Source organism: Terrapene carolina, unplaced genomic scaffold (genome assembly GCF_002925995.2).
Source record: "Terrapene carolina triunguis isolate 2854851 unplaced genomic scaffold, T_m_triunguis-2.0 Scaffold211, whole genome shotgun sequence".
In the NCBI taxonomy this organism is placed as follows: Eukaryota; Metazoa; Chordata; order Testudines; family Emydidae; genus Terrapene; species Terrapene triunguis.
In genome coordinates this window covers 37,175,482-37,194,961 of record NW_020664562.1, presented here as the reverse complement: position 1 = coordinate 37,194,961, position 19,480 = coordinate 37,175,482, and the positions used below count along the sequence as shown (strand labels likewise).

At 38.2% G+C, this 19,480-nt stretch overlaps 1 protein-coding gene across 1 annotated transcript in view; it reads left to right on the top strand.

Moving 5' to 3' along the window:
• The window catches only part of LOC112115977 (SH3-containing GRB2-like protein 3-interacting protein 1), a 134,189-nt gene that overhangs the window by 92,852 nt on the left and 21,857 nt on the right, over positions 1–19,480 (top strand). Inside the window, exons 17-20 of the mRNA XM_024213234.3 lie at positions 605–732; positions 2,473–2,599; positions 7,718–7,777; positions 8,697–8,756. Coding sequence (XP_024069002.1) covers positions 605–732; positions 2,473–2,599; positions 7,718–7,777; positions 8,697–8,756 — 375 coding nt within the window. The remainder of the gene's footprint in view (positions 1–604; positions 733–2,472; positions 2,600–7,717; positions 7,778–8,696; positions 8,757–19,480) is intronic.

The following is a 19,480-nucleotide window of genomic DNA, read 5'->3' as shown; positions in this document are numbered from 1 at the left end:
ATACATATAACTAGAAGAGAAATCAGGGACTAAGGGAAGGGATTGTGAAAGTTAAACTGAAAAATATTGTTACGATATCAGTAGTTGCCTCTCATAGTAACTCACTGCAATAAACAGAAGTACAAAGTAACCACTTGCTCCCAAACTGTCAGCATGTAATTTATAGACATGATACTGGTGTTCAAGAGAGAAGATTTAAAACTTCTGATACTTCAAATATAAAAATAAAATTTTTCACCATGGAGCAAATTTTAGCCTCTGGTTTTGTGTTCAGAAAATCACACCAACAAAGTCTGTATTACCATGTGCACGTGCAAATTTAGAGCTTGGTATGAAGTCAGCTCAAACCAGAACTTTCATACTGTGATTCCACAGCAGATCATTGAGTTTTGGGTTTTACTATGGCCTTCTTGGTTATCAGCTGTAACTTACTCTTCCACACTGTCACGTTTATAGATTGACTTGCAATGCGGTAGCTATGAATGTGAGTTGGAAGCTGGATTAGTGTTTGTTTGCTTGATAGCACGCAGTACGCTGTGGGGAGTTCGGTGTTGAGAGAGCAGCTTGAGTTTAATCTTGTATTTATAGTCTGTGTTTATTTCAGGTTCTTCATCTCCGGCTCGTCCAGCGACTCCACTGGCTGCCTGCAGCAGCACCACGCCACCGCCTCCTCCACCTCGGCCCCCATCTCGGCCAAAACTGCCTCCAGGGAAGCCTGGAGTTGGCGATGTGGTATGTTCACCCTTTCCATAACCACTAATGAGAGAGGGAATTCAAAATGAATCAGGAATTTCGTGTTTGTTTCCAGTCTGATAAAACAAGTTAATAGAACTGAGCAAGTAATTCATAGCAAATAAATGAGTCTGCAAATGGTCCCTGACCAGTTCAGTTTTCTATAATTTATTCATCATTGGAAATTACACATGGGAGAATTTCAGTGAATGATTCTCGATTTGCTGATGGCTTGCTAACAGTTCACTGTGAGTATTCAGTATGTGCAGTATGAGCTGCTTGGTAGTTTTGATTGGACAGAGTAGACTGTCTGTTCCCTGATTTGGATACACCCTAACTCTTAGAATCAGGATTTTTGGTGCAAATACTCATGTTTATGAATTCAAGATTCACTTTCCTAACACGTTTTCTGACATTGCCTTAAAATGTGCTATTTGTTGAAACATTCCTGCCACTAAATTTGTTCACTAGAATGTTTGCAGAAAGCCAACACAAAAGGGACACCAGTGCAGCCAAAGTGAATTATTTTTGAGTTAATAATTTTTTTTCAGCTAGTTATTCAGTCCTACAGGTTAAAAACCAAGAGTATCCTGCAGTAAAGTGTAGATTATCTTTAAATGATGGAAGATGGCACACTCACGCACGTGTTTTACACATCCTAAAACTTTCATTCAATTGAAAATCCTCAGAAATGATCATGTGATTATAATAGGTTGCTGCTCTTGTGCCAACAGAATTAGCAAGTATTCTAGTTTGCATGGGACTTAAGCAAAATACTGAAGAATGATACTAAGTGTCTTGTCATAGGAACACTGGGAAATCCTGATTGGCTGGTGAGGAGGGGAAAGATGTGTTCTAGTCTTGGTGGTATATCACACTACAATAATTATCCTGTGTCCCCATTTTTAAATGCTGTATAAATAAGAACAAAATGTATCATTAAAATGGTATGATTTGTAATGCTGTAAAATATTGCTACAAACCTTCTCTATATTAATGCATTGTGGAATTAAGGCCCATTCCTGAAAGCACATTGCATGTAGAACTCTCAGTACTGTTTAGAACTCTACTAGCCAGCGAGAGTTTGGCCTACAGAAGGATTCCAGAATCATGCCCTGAAAAAATAATTTTCTTTCTTTCTTTGGATGTATACGTATATCTTTTCATCACAGTGGGTTGGCTCCACTAGGACCTAATGCACACTTACTGCTTCAAGTGATTTATCACAAGGTTTAATGTGTGTGAATCCAGCCACAAGTGGCAACTCATTAAATATTTACTTTGTGTGGTATTTACCCATAACATACCATCCGTCCTGCATTTTCTAGTCTTAAATTGCCATCTCGTAGTTACATGGTGTTGCGGGGTCTAAAGCAAACACTGGGCCTTCCATGTCTAGAATTCTCCCGTCTCTCTCCTGCTTGTTTTAAAATTTTATACCACTGCCAATTTTTTGAAAATTGTAAAAATACTTTGTGGCCCAAGAGGAGAAAACAAACTTAGACTTGCAAGACAGAATTTTTCATCGATTTTCCTAGGCCCTATCTTCTTTAAAGCCTCATTTGTATTAAAGGTGTGAGACCCATTAAGATCCACATTATTTACTGTGGGTGAAGAAGGTATTAAGATTACTGGTATATAAAAGCCTTATGTCTGTGTTCAAAGGCATCTGTTTATATTTGGTGTAAATGTTACAGTATGTATATTTTTAATCTTGCGTTATTTTGTGTTTTTCTACAGTCCAGGCCTTTTAGCCCTCCTATTCACTCATCCAGTCCTCCTCCGGTAGCACCTTTAGCCCGTGCTGAAAGTACTTCTTCCATATCATCCACCAATTCCTTGAGTGCAGCCACTACTCCCACAGTTGGTAAAAACAACAGGTTTCTTTTGTAATCTTTTTTAGAGTTGAATGGCTTTTTTAAAAAATTGAGTTTCTGAAACCCTCTACTTTGTTGTATCATTTTCTAAATTTTTGCTTTCATGTTCATATTCTTTTAAATCAGTTTTAAGTGAAAGAAAAATAAACTATATATGAACTATAAACTATTACCCAGCCTATACAGGAGGTTTCTTATTCTGTTGGATATAAAAGTGTGTTAAGAGTATGGGTATTTGGTAAAAGTAAAAGATATCCCCAATGAGGTATGGTGTTAGTTTTAATTGATATCTGTAAACTTAGTCAAAAGAAGAATGGGAACATTTTTCTTTTCTTTTTTGGCAGGAGGCAGGTTGGGGGAGCCAAGATTTGAAATTGGATGATGGCATCCTGGAAACCATTACTCCTAAACCATGTCGAGTTTTCAATCTGATAGTTGCCTTTAAAGTGGTAGATAGCAAAACCTTGGGGTCTTGCAAAAGCTTTAGAACTTTTCAAAAAAACTAGGGTTTCTGATCCATCTTAGAACTTGGAAAAAATGGTGCAGTTTCCTTCTAGAGGAAACTAAAACACTCTTTTAAAAACGTGATTCACTTGCTAAGTAGATTAGGTAACACTTTCTGTAGTGTGAAAAAATAAATACAAAAAATACTGTAAGGCTGACAAGCTCCTAGCTTTGGATGCTTTTGAGTCATGGCTTTCTCCCTCTGGGGCTCCTCCCTCCTCTTTCTTGGTACAAGAAACTCTTTTATTCTCTCTGTCTCTGCGTCTTTCTCATTTACGAGGTTTTTTCTCCATTTCCTCATATGGACTCTTATCTGTTGCAGACCCAGGTCAATTTTTTCTCCTCTCTCTCTCTCTCTCATATTCCCTCTGTCTTCATCAGGACACCCCTTTCTCGCTTCTGTAGATCTTCAATCCCTCCTCTGTTCCAGGTGTTCTCCTCATTTTCCATTGTTTTTGCCCCTTATCTCTGTCCCACTGTCATCGCCACCATCTGACTGAACTATGTCTTGCCAGTTCTCCTATTGCTTGCTGCTTACATTCTCCATTTTCTTTCAGGACCATTTTCAGTTCAGTTACTATATGGGATTTGCTTCATGGGGAAACGGGACTTGCACTGCCACTGAAATTGTTTTTCCTGGTTAGTCTGAAATAAACAGTGTAGCTCTTTCCCCATGGAAGCCAATTTGCTATTGTTGAATGTTCAAACGCAGGACATCTGAAAATCAAAGTGAATTAACTCAAGTGTGTGTGTTGTCCCCACTTTGCTATTGAATGGCGTTACTTTTGGAGAGCCTTGAAGTATAGTATTAACAACAGGCTTTATTCCTAGGCTTTATTCCCAATACAAAGAGAGGATTTTAGAAATTGTTTTTGTTTGTTTGAAAATGGAGGTGGTTTGAGCTGAACCCTAGATTCAACCTTTCTTCTCAAACGTGGAGAAAGTCTGGATCTGAATGTTTGCAGTTTGCATTTGTCTCTGGCTAAAACCCAAGGACATTTTCATTTCTTTATTTATTGTTTGCTGTAGCTTTGATTTATTATGTCTCCATTCTACCATTTTTTTCACTTTCCACTAGCCTTCTTTACGTTTGTATCCTCTGTTCCCACTTCCTGGTGGTCGCCATTACAGCAGTAGCATGTCCCTGAAATAAATGTATTTCAATCAGTCAGCGTATAATTTATTAAATCCAAATTAGGATGTATTTTCCTCTAATGCACAGAGCAAGGATCCATGCTCTGTATGTACTAAATGTCATGAGGACTAAATGGCAAAAAATGTGTGATTTGTAATTCTCATATAGCATCTCTGAAATTGGTATTCATTAACATAGGTTTTCATTTAATATTTGGATCCTTATCAGTGAGCACACTTTGAAAATAGAATAGCAGATAGCATAAAGAAAGCAAGGGTAAATAAAGAGCAAGCTGATTTGTGGTTCAGATATGCTATGAAAAGTTTGAATGAAATTTAGATGAGTCTCCGGGCAGGTCAAACTGTTGAGATAAATATGCCATGTTTTGCCAACACTTCAGCATTCATGTTCTCACTAGATTGAACAATCTTTTCCAATGTAAGAAAAATAAAAATGCTTCCCCTCAGTAATCCTGTTGAATTCCGTTCTACCTATTTAATTTCCTGGACATATATACTTTGTCAGTCGAAGGAAAATCTCTCTGCTTCTCTCATATATGATTTTCATTCCATTCCTTCAGTCGGTATTGAATGTACCAGGAGGAGAACACAGGACAATGTTGCAAAAATACTTCCTTTAAGGTTCTAGCACAAAAAAGGAGCTACTGGTATTTAATTACCCTTTTCATTGTTGGATTGTACTTTTCGGGGATGAAAGCAATACTAGTTGAGGTGAAGGTTACAGCTTTGAGCATCAGAATCAAGGTTATTGGGGTATAACTTTGGTATGAGTTAATTACTCTGAGTGATAGGTGAACTGCAAAAGGTTCAGAGGTTTGATCAGAGCAGCATCCAAAAATGAGATGCTTATTTTAACCATCACTGAACTATCTAAACTTCTTTTGTTTAAAAATCAGGTTGTTAATCTCACAAGAAGTAAGTAGCTTTTGTCTGAATAAGGGGTTTAGAATCTGATCTTCCTAATTATACTGAGATAGTTTCCACATCAAGATAATAAATTAATTTTTTCTTGTGCACTAGGAGCACACAGTACAATTACCGTAAAAATAAGAGAGCCTGCACAACTGCATATCACAAGATCTATGGAATGTTCTTTTGGGTGCCATCTTGGATTTGTTCCTTCAGGAAATTAATCCCCATGGCTGCTGCTTAAGCTTTTGAAGTGTTGGGTTTTTTCAGTTTTAGTAGATGTAGGCAATGCTTCCAATAAACAATATTTAAATTGCTTTGAAGATGCACCCTTCTAAAAGCTGCCTAAGTGACCCTAGGCACTGACACTTCACCTGGAGCAAATTGAAAATTGTGGCTCCTAGATTGCCCCACAAAATTCCACTCAGTCCTGTAGGATTTCAACACTTTTGAAGAGGTAACAGTGCAGGGAAGCTGCTTCCTTTTTGGTAAAGCAAGTGCAGAAGGAACAGTTCTGTCAGGACTCTTCCCTCTCCTGTCCCTCCCATTTTTTCTAATGGCCCCTGTGTATGTTGGATCTCTAATTTGAAAGAAGTAATATTTTTGCATGAGGGAGTATACGTACTAGAAAGGGCAAGTCTAATTCCTTCATCAGGGGCTCACTCAGCCAGTCACCGTATATCTCTACATACCATGGCATCATTACAGGGTTCCTATTTTAACACAGATGAGTTGTTACTGAATAAATTCTTCAATGCACTAGCCACAGACAGGCTTTTCTTTAGCATCAGGAATGAATGTCTTCTCCCTTCATCTTTTTAGTAAACAAGTGTATTTATTGTAGTCATTGACAGGACAGCCATGCACTCCATTTCACGTTCTAGTTCCTCTGTGTCCATATGAACCCTCTTCCTGAGTAGTGCTGGAGTGTGGGAGCATATTCCTCAAATATATCTTTGTTTTGCTGAAGTCCTTCTTCATTTGTCCCGTGTCACAAGCCACGTGGGAGTGCTTATTGCTTTCTCCCAGAAGCAGAGTGGTTCTGAGGGGTGATTTGAGATTCTGTTCATTTAAAATCAAAATGTATCCTTGTCATGTTACCTGGAGGTGTGCACAGATGTTAGCAGAGAAGGCAGAGGTAGGAGGTTTCTTGAGAGGTATCAGCAGTTCAGAAGCATGGCTAAACCTTTCATGGATTAGTGTGTTGTCATTTTATATAAAGGTGATTCAAGTGCCACTCAGAAAACAACTGCAACCCACCCCAGGATTCCCCAGTGTAATAGAAAGGTTAATGTGTGACACTCTCTATGGCAGCTGAATATGCCATTGACTGCTTCCATTTTGACCGAATGTTGATTTTTTTTTTTTTGCTACAAATTAATAGGGACAGAGGCAGCGGGTAGCAACTATGCTAAAGCAAATAAAGTTGTGTGTTTTTGCTGCCAAAAGAGTGTTGAAGAACATAAGAATGGCCATACTGGGTCATATGAATGGTCCATCTAGGCCAGGATCCTGTCTTCCGATAGTGGACACTGTCGGATGCTTCAGAGGGAATGAGCAGAGCAACTATCAAGTGATCGTCCAGTCCCAGCTTGTGGCAGTCAGAGGTTTAGGGATGTCCAGAGCATAAGCTTGCATCCCTAACCATCTTGGCTAATAGCCATTGATGGACCTATCCTCCATGAACTTATCTAATTATTGTTGTTTTTTAGCCCAGTTTTACTTTTGGCCTTCACAACTTCCCCTGGCAATGAGTTCCACAGATTGACTGTGTATTGTGTGAAGTAGTACTTCCTTATAAGCTGCAGCAGAGAGGCAAGCAAACAGTGGTTGGCTTAAGGCAGCTATGTGTCATCAAGAGAAAAGAGCAGTAGTTGTGGAACATTCATAGCTCAGAGCCTACATTAGCAGTGACTCATAGTCAAAGCTACATCTGGCCACTCCTGAACTAGCCTCTTAGAAGGGGATCTCTGTACTTACATTTGACAACCCCACAGGTTTACCTTGTGGCACAGTAAGTGGTCTTGTCTTTTTTTTTTTTTTTTTTTGAAAAATTTTAAGAGTATTGGACTTGCATTGTGTTGAGGCACAGATGTACTGGCTTCTCTTTAGACTCATATAGCCATAAAAAAGATATTCCCTGTCCATTTGTCCATCCACTTGAAATACGTATCTGTGCAAGTCCAAATATAGTAATGAACAGAGCTTTTAACTATCTCCACTATGCTGTTAGAGATTTGTTTCAGAGTTGCAAAGATTATTCCATTTGATAGACCTTATCCAAAAGAATATTGAACAGAATGATTTTATTTATTTGTCTCTTTTTGTGATTTGGTTTTCTTTCTTTGTTGTTGCTTGTGCAGTTTGAATAACACATTGTAGAAAGAAAAAGACTCCCATCGTTTTTATTTCAGTGACCTTTACATTATTTTTCTCATTTAAGTTCTTGTGTTTTGTTGATATAGTGCACTGCTTGATTTCATTTGGGATTTGTGTTTTCATTCTTTTGTCTTTTACGTTTCTTTTGCTCATGGTATCAGAAGATGATGCTTTTATTGACAAACTGCCCACGTTTGAAAGGCGCTGTGAAACGCCTGCAGGTACTGTATTAACAGAGTGGTTTCAAGAAATCTGGATTAAAACTCCAAGCCATTGTCTCATAAGAATGCCTATAAAACTTACGGACATGCTTTCTCCTCAACCACCATGAATGTCCAGTGCATATGACATACATATGTTTAAAAATGGAACTCGGGCCACAAAAAATAGCAGCACATTGCATGACAGTTTCTCAGAGACCAAAAAGATTGAGAGAGGTGATATGCTACTGTTTTGTGAATTTAAGTTGAAGGAATAAATTTAACTGCTCAAAAATACATTTTTTAATTATTTCAACAATACATAATATCTATAATGTTTGTTCTCCGGTACTTTCAAGGTGGTGTGAGTCAGGTAAACTGGTAATTCTGGTGGGAAGGGGAAAAAATTCAATTAGAACTTTCTATTCCAGGTGCTCGACCTGGAATTTTATGGCCTAAAATACAATTTAAAAAAATACATACATTTTACGAAAACATATTTTTAACACCAACAGACAATGCAAAGTACAGCATCCTGCCCAATACAGTTTGCTAATCCTATTTAAGCACCATAGAGACACCACTGGAGATGAAGAGGATAATGCAAGTGACCAAGTTTGTCAAAACAAGTGCAGTTAAATATACTAACCCAGCCTGCATGAACAGGAAGCCTCTTCTACTCCACGCATAGGCAACTACTATCAAGCTGGCAAAAACACCCCTCCATCTAGTCTTCCATAGCTTGCTTTTTGCTTTCTGTTTTCTAAACCAAAAAACAGAGTTTTAAACACCATCCCCCTTTTCCTTGCACGTTAACGGCTTGCAGTGCCTCTTCCCTCCCCCATAGTGAGATAAGTTACCTGCTCTGTGACTCACACTGTGTCCTTCTCTCTCCCTCTCCTTAACCTTTCCCATCCCGCTTCAACTCCTGGCCATACAGAGAATGAACAGCCTTCCCTCGTTTGGTTTGACAGAGGAAAGTTTTATTTGACTTTTGAAGGTAAGTAGTACATAGCATACCAGCTTGTAACTTACTCCCCTTTGCTCTTACTATTTAAGTCCTACGGTTTCCTTCAAAAGTTCCCTTCTAACTTTTTGTATGAAAATGCTATGGCTACTTAGATGACATCATATCACAAGTTCAACAAGGATCATTTAAATTTGATTTGTACATTTGTCTCCCTTCAATTACTTTTTTTAAAGGACAAAAAGAGACTATTCTTGTGTAAATCATGAATATATTCTACGGAACAAAATCACTTCTATTGCCAAGGAACTTGACTCTGTCAACAAGGGCTTCTTTTTACACTCTTCTGCAAACCACTTGGTACACTAAATGTATCGCTACACAATGTGATGACTGAAACCTAAATTACTATTTTATTTTCTATTGACCTTTACCCTCTTCTGGGTGATTTAACTAGTATTAGCACACTGCCCGTTTTAAACTTCCTAGAAAACCTGTGACATACTTAAGGTATATTGGAGAGTAATGTAAAAATAACATCTATATGATTATCTTGAGGGTACTACTCGTCATTTTGTAAAAGTAGGAAATCAGGAAATGTGCCCTACAGCTGCTGTACAAAATTCATCAGCATCTGCATAATCCCAGCATTGTATCTAATTAATTAATTTTCAGTCAGTCTATAAAATTGAGTTATCCTTCTGAATTAGAGAGCTGTCCAATTAGTCTGTTCACTTTGAATTACAAGTAACCTTTACCAACTCTTGTATTATAGTTGAGTCTGTAAAATCTGTCCCTTATAAATTTTGGTTTTCAGAGATTTATTTAAGTCAATTTTAAAAACTCACTTGAGGCTAAAAATGCAATCATCTATCCTGGGAACAAATTAAAACACAATCTGTTTGGCCTTTAAGTTTTAAGTGTGTGCAAAAGAAAAAAAGTCCACTTGACTGGTCTGGGTGGTTTACGTGAGTTTATTGCTAATAAGAATTACCAGGTTGACAGCACTGGAGACTGAAGTCGTCTGTGTATAAAGAGAATAGGCACCATGGACAAAAGGAGTGCAAGCTGCCCCTCCCCACTAAGGACCTCAAGCTTGATCTGGAGGGGACTAACTTTAAAAAGTGAAAGAGTAATTGAGTCTCTATGCCCATTCAGCATTTAGTCTGCCATTAGAGATGACTATATGTGGTGACAAATGTGATGGTGGCTTAGTGAATTGGGCACCTGTCTAATAGAGATTGGACTGAGACCATCAATTTTCCCATAGGCAGCAGATTAGCCATCAAATGGTGGTAACCGTAGGACACTAGCAACTTAACCAGCTGGTGTATCTATGGCTAATTTGAATAGAACAGGAGTGAGTAATCCTCTGAGCCATCCAGTTCCTCTGCTTTTTGATATTTAAAAAGTTTTGGCTGAGTTATTAACATTGGAAAATCAGCTACTGCTTACACATCATGCCTGCTTTACAATAAGCCTTATTGTAAAACCTGTACTACAAGTCTTATGGTCTATTTGCCTACTTGGATGAGGGCAGTCTTAGTGCTTTTAAATGATGCTGCAGAGATGTGAAGCTTATGTTGTGGTGTTTAGGGAAGTATATAGATTATATTTTAACATTAGTTCTTGAGCTAGAATGTAGGTCAGGGAGATGGGCACGGAGGGATAAAATCCGATTCCTAACTTATGGCAAGCTTCTCAACATTTCCAGGGTTTTAAAATACAATTTATATAGTACTTATACACAGTGTTTGGGAGGAGTCATAGTCCTCTCTCAGCATTTTAGAGGTGGACATATTCTAGCCCGGACTGAGTCCAGTTCAGGAGCTCTAAGGTAGGCAAAGGGTGTCAGGCAAACAATGGACAGTGCTTCTATAACCTCAGTAAGTCAATTTGATTTTAACTAAAACTAGGAGTATCATTCTTACAATCTTTTCATCTGAACATCAATTGGAAGCTGCCAAGGTTAAACTCCCTTCAGGTTTACAAAATCCATGATGGAATTATTTCTTTCCTTCTGGTCATTGACTTTATCCCAATGGTTGTCGTATCAGTGGGTCTGTGAGATCTGGCATCTTATTCTATAGTTGTTTCCAAGTGTTTGGATTAGAAGACACCCAGAGTGAAGATGTGCCAAGTCTTGTTTCTTAAATTAGAATCCTCAAAAAAAGGATAATGAGGAGGCAAATCATAGGAGTCTCATCACCGTCTTGCTATCTGAAGTCTTCTATGATTGTGCTTATGTTCACTGAAGCTCTTTTTCCCGCTGCTTCTTTGGATGCATTAATTCTTGAACAGATCTTTTCACCAGCAAGGAGCCAGGTGTTTTGGGGGACTTACTACTTTTTTTGTTTGTAGATAACTGATTCCTCTGAATCAGAGCCAAAAAGCATTCTCTTTCTTTTCCCTCTAGTAAAAGTTCCCCAAACAGAAAACTCTTTGGCTTCTGTATGGACTATTTCAGGTTTCTTCTGTAGTAACTCTACTATGGGTAAACAATCCTAGAATCTGCTTTCATCACTCAGCATTTAGATTGTTGCACACATCAGCTGGCTTTCAGCATCTTCTATGATTAAAGTTATAGCTGCCAAGAATTTCCTTTGAGCTGCTAATATCTTGAATAATCTGACGTGGTTCAACTGAGGTAAAGTGCCCACATTTCATCTCCTACCAGATATTTTTGTAAGGCTTCATTTAATGAAGTTGTTGCCAATATAATGCCGAACTGGTTCTGAAACAAGATGGGTGTCTTGGAACAGAGAGTATTCAAGAAGGTGGGCCGGGGTTACTCTCTTGGCTAAGATCTAGTGCAGTATACAATCACTAGACCACTGGTAAAAATTCGGGCAGACTGATTATTAAATATTTGTAGCGGATCATCCCTAAATGGTACAGAAAAAGGTTTTTGATAATTTTGATCTCTTAGTCTTGATGTTTAGTGACATTCTTACTCTAGGTAACAGTTCTGTACCGGGAAAGGGAATGGACACAATAGCCTGATGGGACTTTCCTGGTTGGTTTCTATGATAAAACAGTTACTCTCTTCTCTTATATGAAGACTGACTACACAGTTCTAAGGTGTATATTCTACCATTGTCATTATTTATTTCATCCCTATTAGTTCATTTCCCCCCACTCTCATTCTTGATCTTCAGTATTACAACAATTTTTATAATCTGATTTTTGTGTGCTTTCTTATAATATTCCAACGTACTTTAACTTGTAAAAATTCATTGAAAGAAAAACATAAAATTGTAAAAACAAAGAATATTATTGCTGTCACAAAACACTACATATGTGGATCAATGTAATCTCCTAATTGGTTTATGGAGACCACATAATCTGTTTTTCCCCCCAATAGTACAAAAGCAAGGGGATAGCCAGTGAAATGGAAAGGCCATGCATTTAAACCTGCATTTACACAAATCTAAAGCCAGAGTGTTAAAACCACCACTAACTGACAGGGTTTAGGAAGAAATTTCCCTACGGGCAGGTTATTTCATAATTGTTCATAACGGGAGTATCTGGCATCTTCTTTCAAAGCATTTGGTATTGGCTGTTGTTGGAGACAGGATACCAGGCTAGGTGTACTACAGTGATGCAGTTCCTTTTTCCTACGTTAGAGAGGGAAGAAGAAAATCCTGTACATAGCTCCCCCTTTGGATAGACATGTCTGCAGATGCAAGAGAATTACATATTCCTTCAAAAGTTAATTGTGTCTAACATTCATCAAATTGGCTCAGTAATCCCCAGATTAGAATAAAATACATGACTCAGACAAGTATCTTGGGCCATTTCATCTGGAGATAATAGATCGGCCATCATAGAGACAGAGAACATGCAGGCTTGAAGATTCACATTTTGAAGAGCATGGCAGAGTTCTATTGGATCAAAAGTTAAGCACTGCTACCAATCCTATACACACGCAACCATTGTTATTCAGGTAGCTGTTCTGACCAGTTGACAGTTTGCTAAATATCAGCTGCCTCTGTTCAGAATAGTCAGATCATGTTTACTGAGAGAACTTTCCCTCTGTTTCATCGACAAAACTAGATGTGGCCCGGTCATAGAGCTGGATTTCGGGGGGACTCGTGTCTGGAAGAGACAATTGGGATTTCTTCTCTGGAGTGCTTTGGCAGATTTCCTCACCTTGGTTCTGAATGGGCTGAGGGGAACCATAGTCTGTGGCCTGTGAGGTGGACCTATACTCATTGTGGCTTGTGAAAGCAAGTGAGGTATTGGGTCCACTGACGTTAAACAGAGTTGGCTTGCTCAATCTGTGTGAGACAGACATGTGCTTTGGTTCCCCAGATATCCTCAGAAGGCCTTCAGCATGTAGGCCCTATGATTCTGCTCTGTCTCCTGGACTCTTATTCATTTTCCTATCAGCAATCCTCTTCCTCAAAGAGAGGGTGTTGGTGGATGGATGGAGGGGCTTTGTAGATATGATGGTACTACCTTAGGCAGTATTGTATTTTTCCAGAAGTTCTCTGCTGGTTGTCAATAGGAAAACCATGTACACATGGTATACCCATCCCCCAGTCCTTGATTCACTCCCTCTCAAACTAGTAGGGTGGTAATGTCTCAGCGACAGCTGACCCACCCTTGTTCACCCCACCCTCATTCTACATGCAGATCCCCACTGGGTAATCTGGACCTTTTTGTATATCTTGATGAGTACCTGCCGGAAAAGTGGTGAGACAATAATATAGGTAGTTTGAAATTAATACAATTGAATAAAGCAATTGCACTTCCACACATTACAGCTCTAATTTTGCAATCTTCCTTTATCTATCCCTAAGTTTTGGAGTCCAGATTTATTTTTGGATTTGACCTATGAGTTGTTCTATAATGGTATAAAAGGAGATCTATAGCATTTGGAATTTGTTAGCACTATTAACTCAGTGAATGATACACCAGAAAAATGGATTTCTTGCTAAAGATGAAGTCAGCTGCTGTACATTTGGGAATCAGGTGCTATATGAAAGGGTTCTGCATGATTTTGTTCTGATGTTATGCCATCTCCATGTTTGTTCAAAGTTGACTATATTGAACTATCCTGTTTGGGGACGGGATTTATTCAAAATTATATATTCCAGTATTCCAGCAATTGCAAACAGTGGTGCAGCTCAGTCATTCTTGCCTATGTGTCATGAAAACCTATTTTCTCTACCGCTTACAATGTTGCTACCAAAGTTACAGTTGTTGAAGGTTTGAGTGCTTCTTTTTGCTAGTGTAGACAAGACTAGGGGAACAGAGAGAGGGAGGGAGAAACATGTATGATTTCTTTGGAACTTGTATGGTGCAGGTATACTCATTGGATGAGTGTCGACTAAATTAGGAATATAGCCTTCTGATTAAGGCTCAGGAATTGGTGTTGGGACATCTCGGTTCTGTTTCTCCCTATGTCATGGATTTCTTGTGTGACCTCGCCCTAGTCATCTGAGCATCAGTTTCCTTATCGTAGAAAGGGAAATAACAATAGTTAACTCTCAGAACACTTCTGTGAGGTAGTTAACTCATTAATGTTTGTAAAGTGCTTGGAGATCTGTTATATCAATTTAAATTGAATATATGGGCCCCAAAAGTCAAAGGTGTTAATATGACCCTGTCACTGTCCAACAGTAAAGGGTGTTAAACAAGTTTCAGGGTTTGGTATATAGGGACGTTAGCCTGCTTAGTTCCATGGGAAACACACCACTAAAATATTTGTGACCCTTTATTAAAAATACAGAAAAGAAGGAAAAAGAGTTAAAGCATTTGAAATGTAAAGTATTAAATCAGACTTTTATTTTAACAGCATCCCTTGTTCCTTTAGCTGGAGAGAATGTTTAGAAGGGGAGGGGGGAACCTGGTCTGACAGTCTCTCAGATGGCAGTAAAGATGGTCCTTTTGAGGAAAAGAGAAAAGTTAGTTGAGCTGGGCTGGAGATGTGCTGTTGCTGTTGTTAAAGTCCAGTCCTGTTTCCTAGAAGACTAAATAAGACAAAACATCGAAAAGGGGAAAGAAAAGAACAACAAAGATAGAAAATGCAGCTTCTGTCTCTGGTGTTCACTCTCATTTGCAGCCTTGCGTCTGGAAAAACCCAGACCGTGCACAGTTTGATCAGCCAGTCTGAGACCTGGCAAACTTGTGCTGGTATCGGGCTATTCAAGACATTGCTTTTAGCTGCCTTTCCTGTTCACAGGCTTACAGCAATGTCCCCCCCAGAAAAACCCAAACAAACAAAAACAGTTTGGGCCAGCTAATCTCTACTCTTATTAGACAGAAGAAAACAAGAGAGATAAGAACTAGGGAAGGAAGAGACAAAGTCTCACATCCAGATAGTGTTTGGGATTGAGCTGGTGAAGGCAGCAGTGCCATCTGGTTCCCACTCCGGCCTGGTCTGGTCAAGACCTCTCTCAGGATTAGGATGAAGAAGGTCCAGGGTCTCAGGAGATGTTGGGGGTGAAGCTCACTCCTTCCCCTTCTTTCAGTCTACCAGTATCATGATAGCCTCTGTCCATCCGTATTTTCCCCCCTCCAACTCTCTCTTTTTTTTTTTTTTTTTTTTTAAAGAACCCCAAAAGGTAGTGATGGGTGTAATAGTCTGTCCCCTTGTTAGTTTGTCCACCAATTAGGCCTGATTTCTAACACACCAGTTTTGGTTCATTAATTTCCAGTCCCACACTTTCCTTGTTTACCATGATCTTAATACAGTCCTTGAGTTACATCAGTAGGCCATTTTGGTTGGACTAATTCAGTCTTTCTGTGTTCGTTTATCCATCAAATTGTGTTGTTATACTTTATAAACTGGTGCTCATTTTTTACAGTTGAGCTCACAATTAGGTAAATTTGTTGGTCCAATTATCACAACAGATGCTTAGATGAAAGGTGCCAGGTTGTGTAAGTGCAAAGTTTTATTATTTATTATCCAAGCTAGTTAGACCAGCTGTAGTTTTTCAATGCTTACTTCTCCCTGAGTGCTACAGAAAGTTTGTAATACAGGTTTGTTATGAAACTGGCATGCTAAATTGCAGATATACACCAACATTTTTTTAAAGCAACATTTACTACTGGCAGCATTTTATGCTAATATGTATAGCATCTATCATCGATACTGTGATAAAATCAAATACCATGGCATGGTAAGTGCTTGTTTTGTGGTGCCTGCCATACTGTCATCAGTCTAACATGGTTTCATTCTAGGAAGCGGTATATTTAAATAATTTTGTATCACTTCCACATATGAAGTATGGCATCAAAACAGGAAAAGAGGAGGAATGTTAAAATGGATTGCATCGGTTGGATAAGACAATTGGCAAAACACCAGATTTGGCTTTTTCTAATACAAAACCTAGTTTAACCTGGCCTAAAAACCCAGATGCATCATTTCCTCCGCGTCCCCAAGGGATGGTTAGAGATGCATTAAATTCTAGAGTTACACTCAAGTTCAGGATTTTTAAAAAAGCGTTTGGATAACCTGGCAAGTTGTTTCAAGAGATTGGAAATTGATCTACCAAACTGATGGTGCTTAATATGATTTACATCACTAATTTTCCTTTGTAAATTACCATGTATTCCATAGATTACTGAAAATGTAGCATGGTAACATGGGCAGAGTTTTATAATTTGGGCAGTAAGCTGAAGCAATTCAGCCACAAAAGGCAATAAATAAAAATGCAGTTCTGATACAGACGTGACCAAATGAATGTTTGGATCATCATCAGTGCAAAAAAAAGTATATTAAAAAAAATCTAAAAATTAACAAAGATGTTGGATACCTCTATGTTAAAGGAAAATAAATAGACTAGATTGTTTTTAAAAAATAGTGGTTATTCATCATTCACAATGGAGGTTTTTAATTGGGGAAGGTGCAGCATGCATTTAAAAACAGGTACTTTTTGTCCTCCTTGAATTTATAGCAATAAAATGAAAAAGTACACTGTTATTTAGTACAATAGATGGGTGTTTGATAAAATTAAATGGTTAAATCATATTAAGAGAATTAAAGGAGGCACTGAACTTGCAAAATTCACAGGCTACATTTGCTGCTATATAGATTAGATTTATACTGTTTCTTAATCCATTAATTTTTTAAAATTTGCCTAGTTTAATAAATGTCAATGACCCAAATGCTGGTCCAAAATAAGGCAATCTCTCATTATGGTATTTCACTTGATATTCTCTGTGCAATGACTATAATCTACCCTATCTAAGTCATTTAATGTAATATGCATAGGTTCAATTGCTATGCTGCTTCTCAATGAATTGATAAGGAAAGCCAAGGGACAAAAGAGAAATCTATAGCCAGCAGTTAAGGACAATAAGAAGATTTTTAAATATATTAAAAACAAAAATAATCCTGACAATGTTGTTGGTCCATTACTAGATGAAAATGGTAGAACTATCAATAATAATGCAGAAAGGGCAGAAGTGTACAATAAATGTTTCTGTTCTGTATCTGGGAAAAAACAGATAATATAGTCTCATTGTTATGCTATACAAAGCACACAGGATCTTTTATAGAGGAGAAGGCAAATACGCCGCATTTATTGAAAATACAACAGTTAGCATATGCTTTTTAGTCACACACACACACACACACACACACACACACACACTCCTGCCAGTTGATGTTTATAGTTACCAGTTTGTTGTAGCTCCAAGTCAATCTAATGGCCAGTTAGATTGAGCACGAGTGTGGAGCTGGGCTCTGTCGGTCGCAGTCCGATGCTCCGAGGTTTTGCAGGACTGAACCCAGAGTTCCATGGCAAAACACCCCAGCTTTATAGTTGTAAATTCCCATTTGAGTCCATGCATTTTGCAATGTCATCCTGTAATCATCAGTCCTTAAGTGGTGTTAATCTTGGGGTTTTCTGCTGTTATCATTTGATGGTTATTGTTGGGCTTCCCATCGTTATCTTCTATTTGTTGTCTCGCCTTCGGGGGTGCCTGCCTCACCTCTGAGGTCGTCAAGAATGTTTAGCATCGGATACAATGGATGTTTTCTGATTGTCTCCTGGTTTTTTCAAGTCTCTCACTTTTTCTTGACCATCTGGACATTTGTGATGGCTTTCACACCTTATCTTTTCCTGATGCATGCATTCCTCATTCACACAAACAATCTCTTACAGAAACCTTCAAAGGTATACAGACAGCAGTATTTTATATTCAGCAGAATACATTGTAAATCAAGCCTTGCTAAATCTTATAACTAAAACAATTCACATTGGGGCTTCAGGCCCTTAACATTCCTCTAATCTCCTTAACATAGATACAATACAAGATCCTGTCTCTTACTTACTTAAACCTTAAAACAAAGAAATGTATATTTAACAAGAGTGCCTAATTTGTAATACATATAGGAAACCATAGTAGACATTATAACTTATCCTAAAACAAAAGAGTGACCATAATCAGTCATAAGGATTGTTCTGGTCTGTCATTCCTTTCTGTTATTCAAAAAGGGTGGCTGGCAGGATGAAATCAAATCATACATTAATTCTCGTAGTACAATTATAAAATCCTGCTCCTACATTATCATATGGTGATGACAGCACTCTTTCCATTCCACTAGTCTCTCTGGAGGATATTAAACATAAGCTACTAAAGGTAGACATTTTTTTAAATCACCAGGTCCAGATAACTTGCATCCAAGAATTTTAGAGGAGCTGGCTGGACCTTAATGTTGATTTTCAATAAGTCTTGGAGCACTGGTGATGTTCCAAAAGACTGTAAGAAAGCTAATATCAACTTTTTAAAAGGGCAAACAGGATGACCCAGATAATCAAGTCAGTCCAACATTCATTCCGGGCAAGATAATGGAGCGTCTGAAACAGGACTCAGTTAATAAGGATTTAAGGGAGGGTAATGTAATGAATGCAAATCAACATGAGTTTATGGAAAATAAATCCTGTCAAACTTATCTGGATATCTTTTTTTGATGAGATTCCAAGTTTGGTTGATAAAGCTTAAATACTGTATTGTTGACATAATATACTGGAAGGCATTTGACTTGGTACCATGCAACATTTTTATTTTAAAAATAGAATAAATAAAATTAACATGACACACATTAAATGGATTAAAAACTACCTAACTGATAGGTCTCAAAATGTAACTGTAAATGGAGAATCATCATTAAGCGGGTGTTTCCACTGGGGGGCCCACAGGGATTGATTCTTAGCCCTATGCTATTTAACATTCTTATCAATGAACTGGAAGAAAACATAAAATCATCACTGATAAAGTTTGCAGATGACAAAAAATTGGTGGAGTGGTAAATAATGAAGAGGACAAGTTACTGATTCAGAGCGATCTGTCGTCTGGATTGCTTAAGTAAGCTGGGCGCGAGCAAACAATATGTGTTTTAATATAGCGAAATGTATACATCTAGGAAAAAAGAACGTAGGCCATGCTTACAGGATGGGGGACTCCATCCTCAGAAGCAGTGACTGAAAAAGATTTGGGGGTCATGCTGGATAATCAGCTGAACATAAGCTCCCAATGTGATGCTATGTCCAAAAGATCTAATGTGATCCTGGGATGTATAAACAGGGGAATCTCAAGTTGGGGCAGAGAGATTATTTTACCTCTGCATTGGCACTCATGTGACTCCTGTTGGAATACTGTGTCCAGTTCTGGTGCCCACAATTCAAACAGGATGTTGATAAATTGGAAGGGGTTCAGAGCCATGGGAATGATTACAAGATTAGAAAAAAGAACAGGAGTACTTGTGGCACCTTAGAGACTAACAAATTTATTAGAGCATA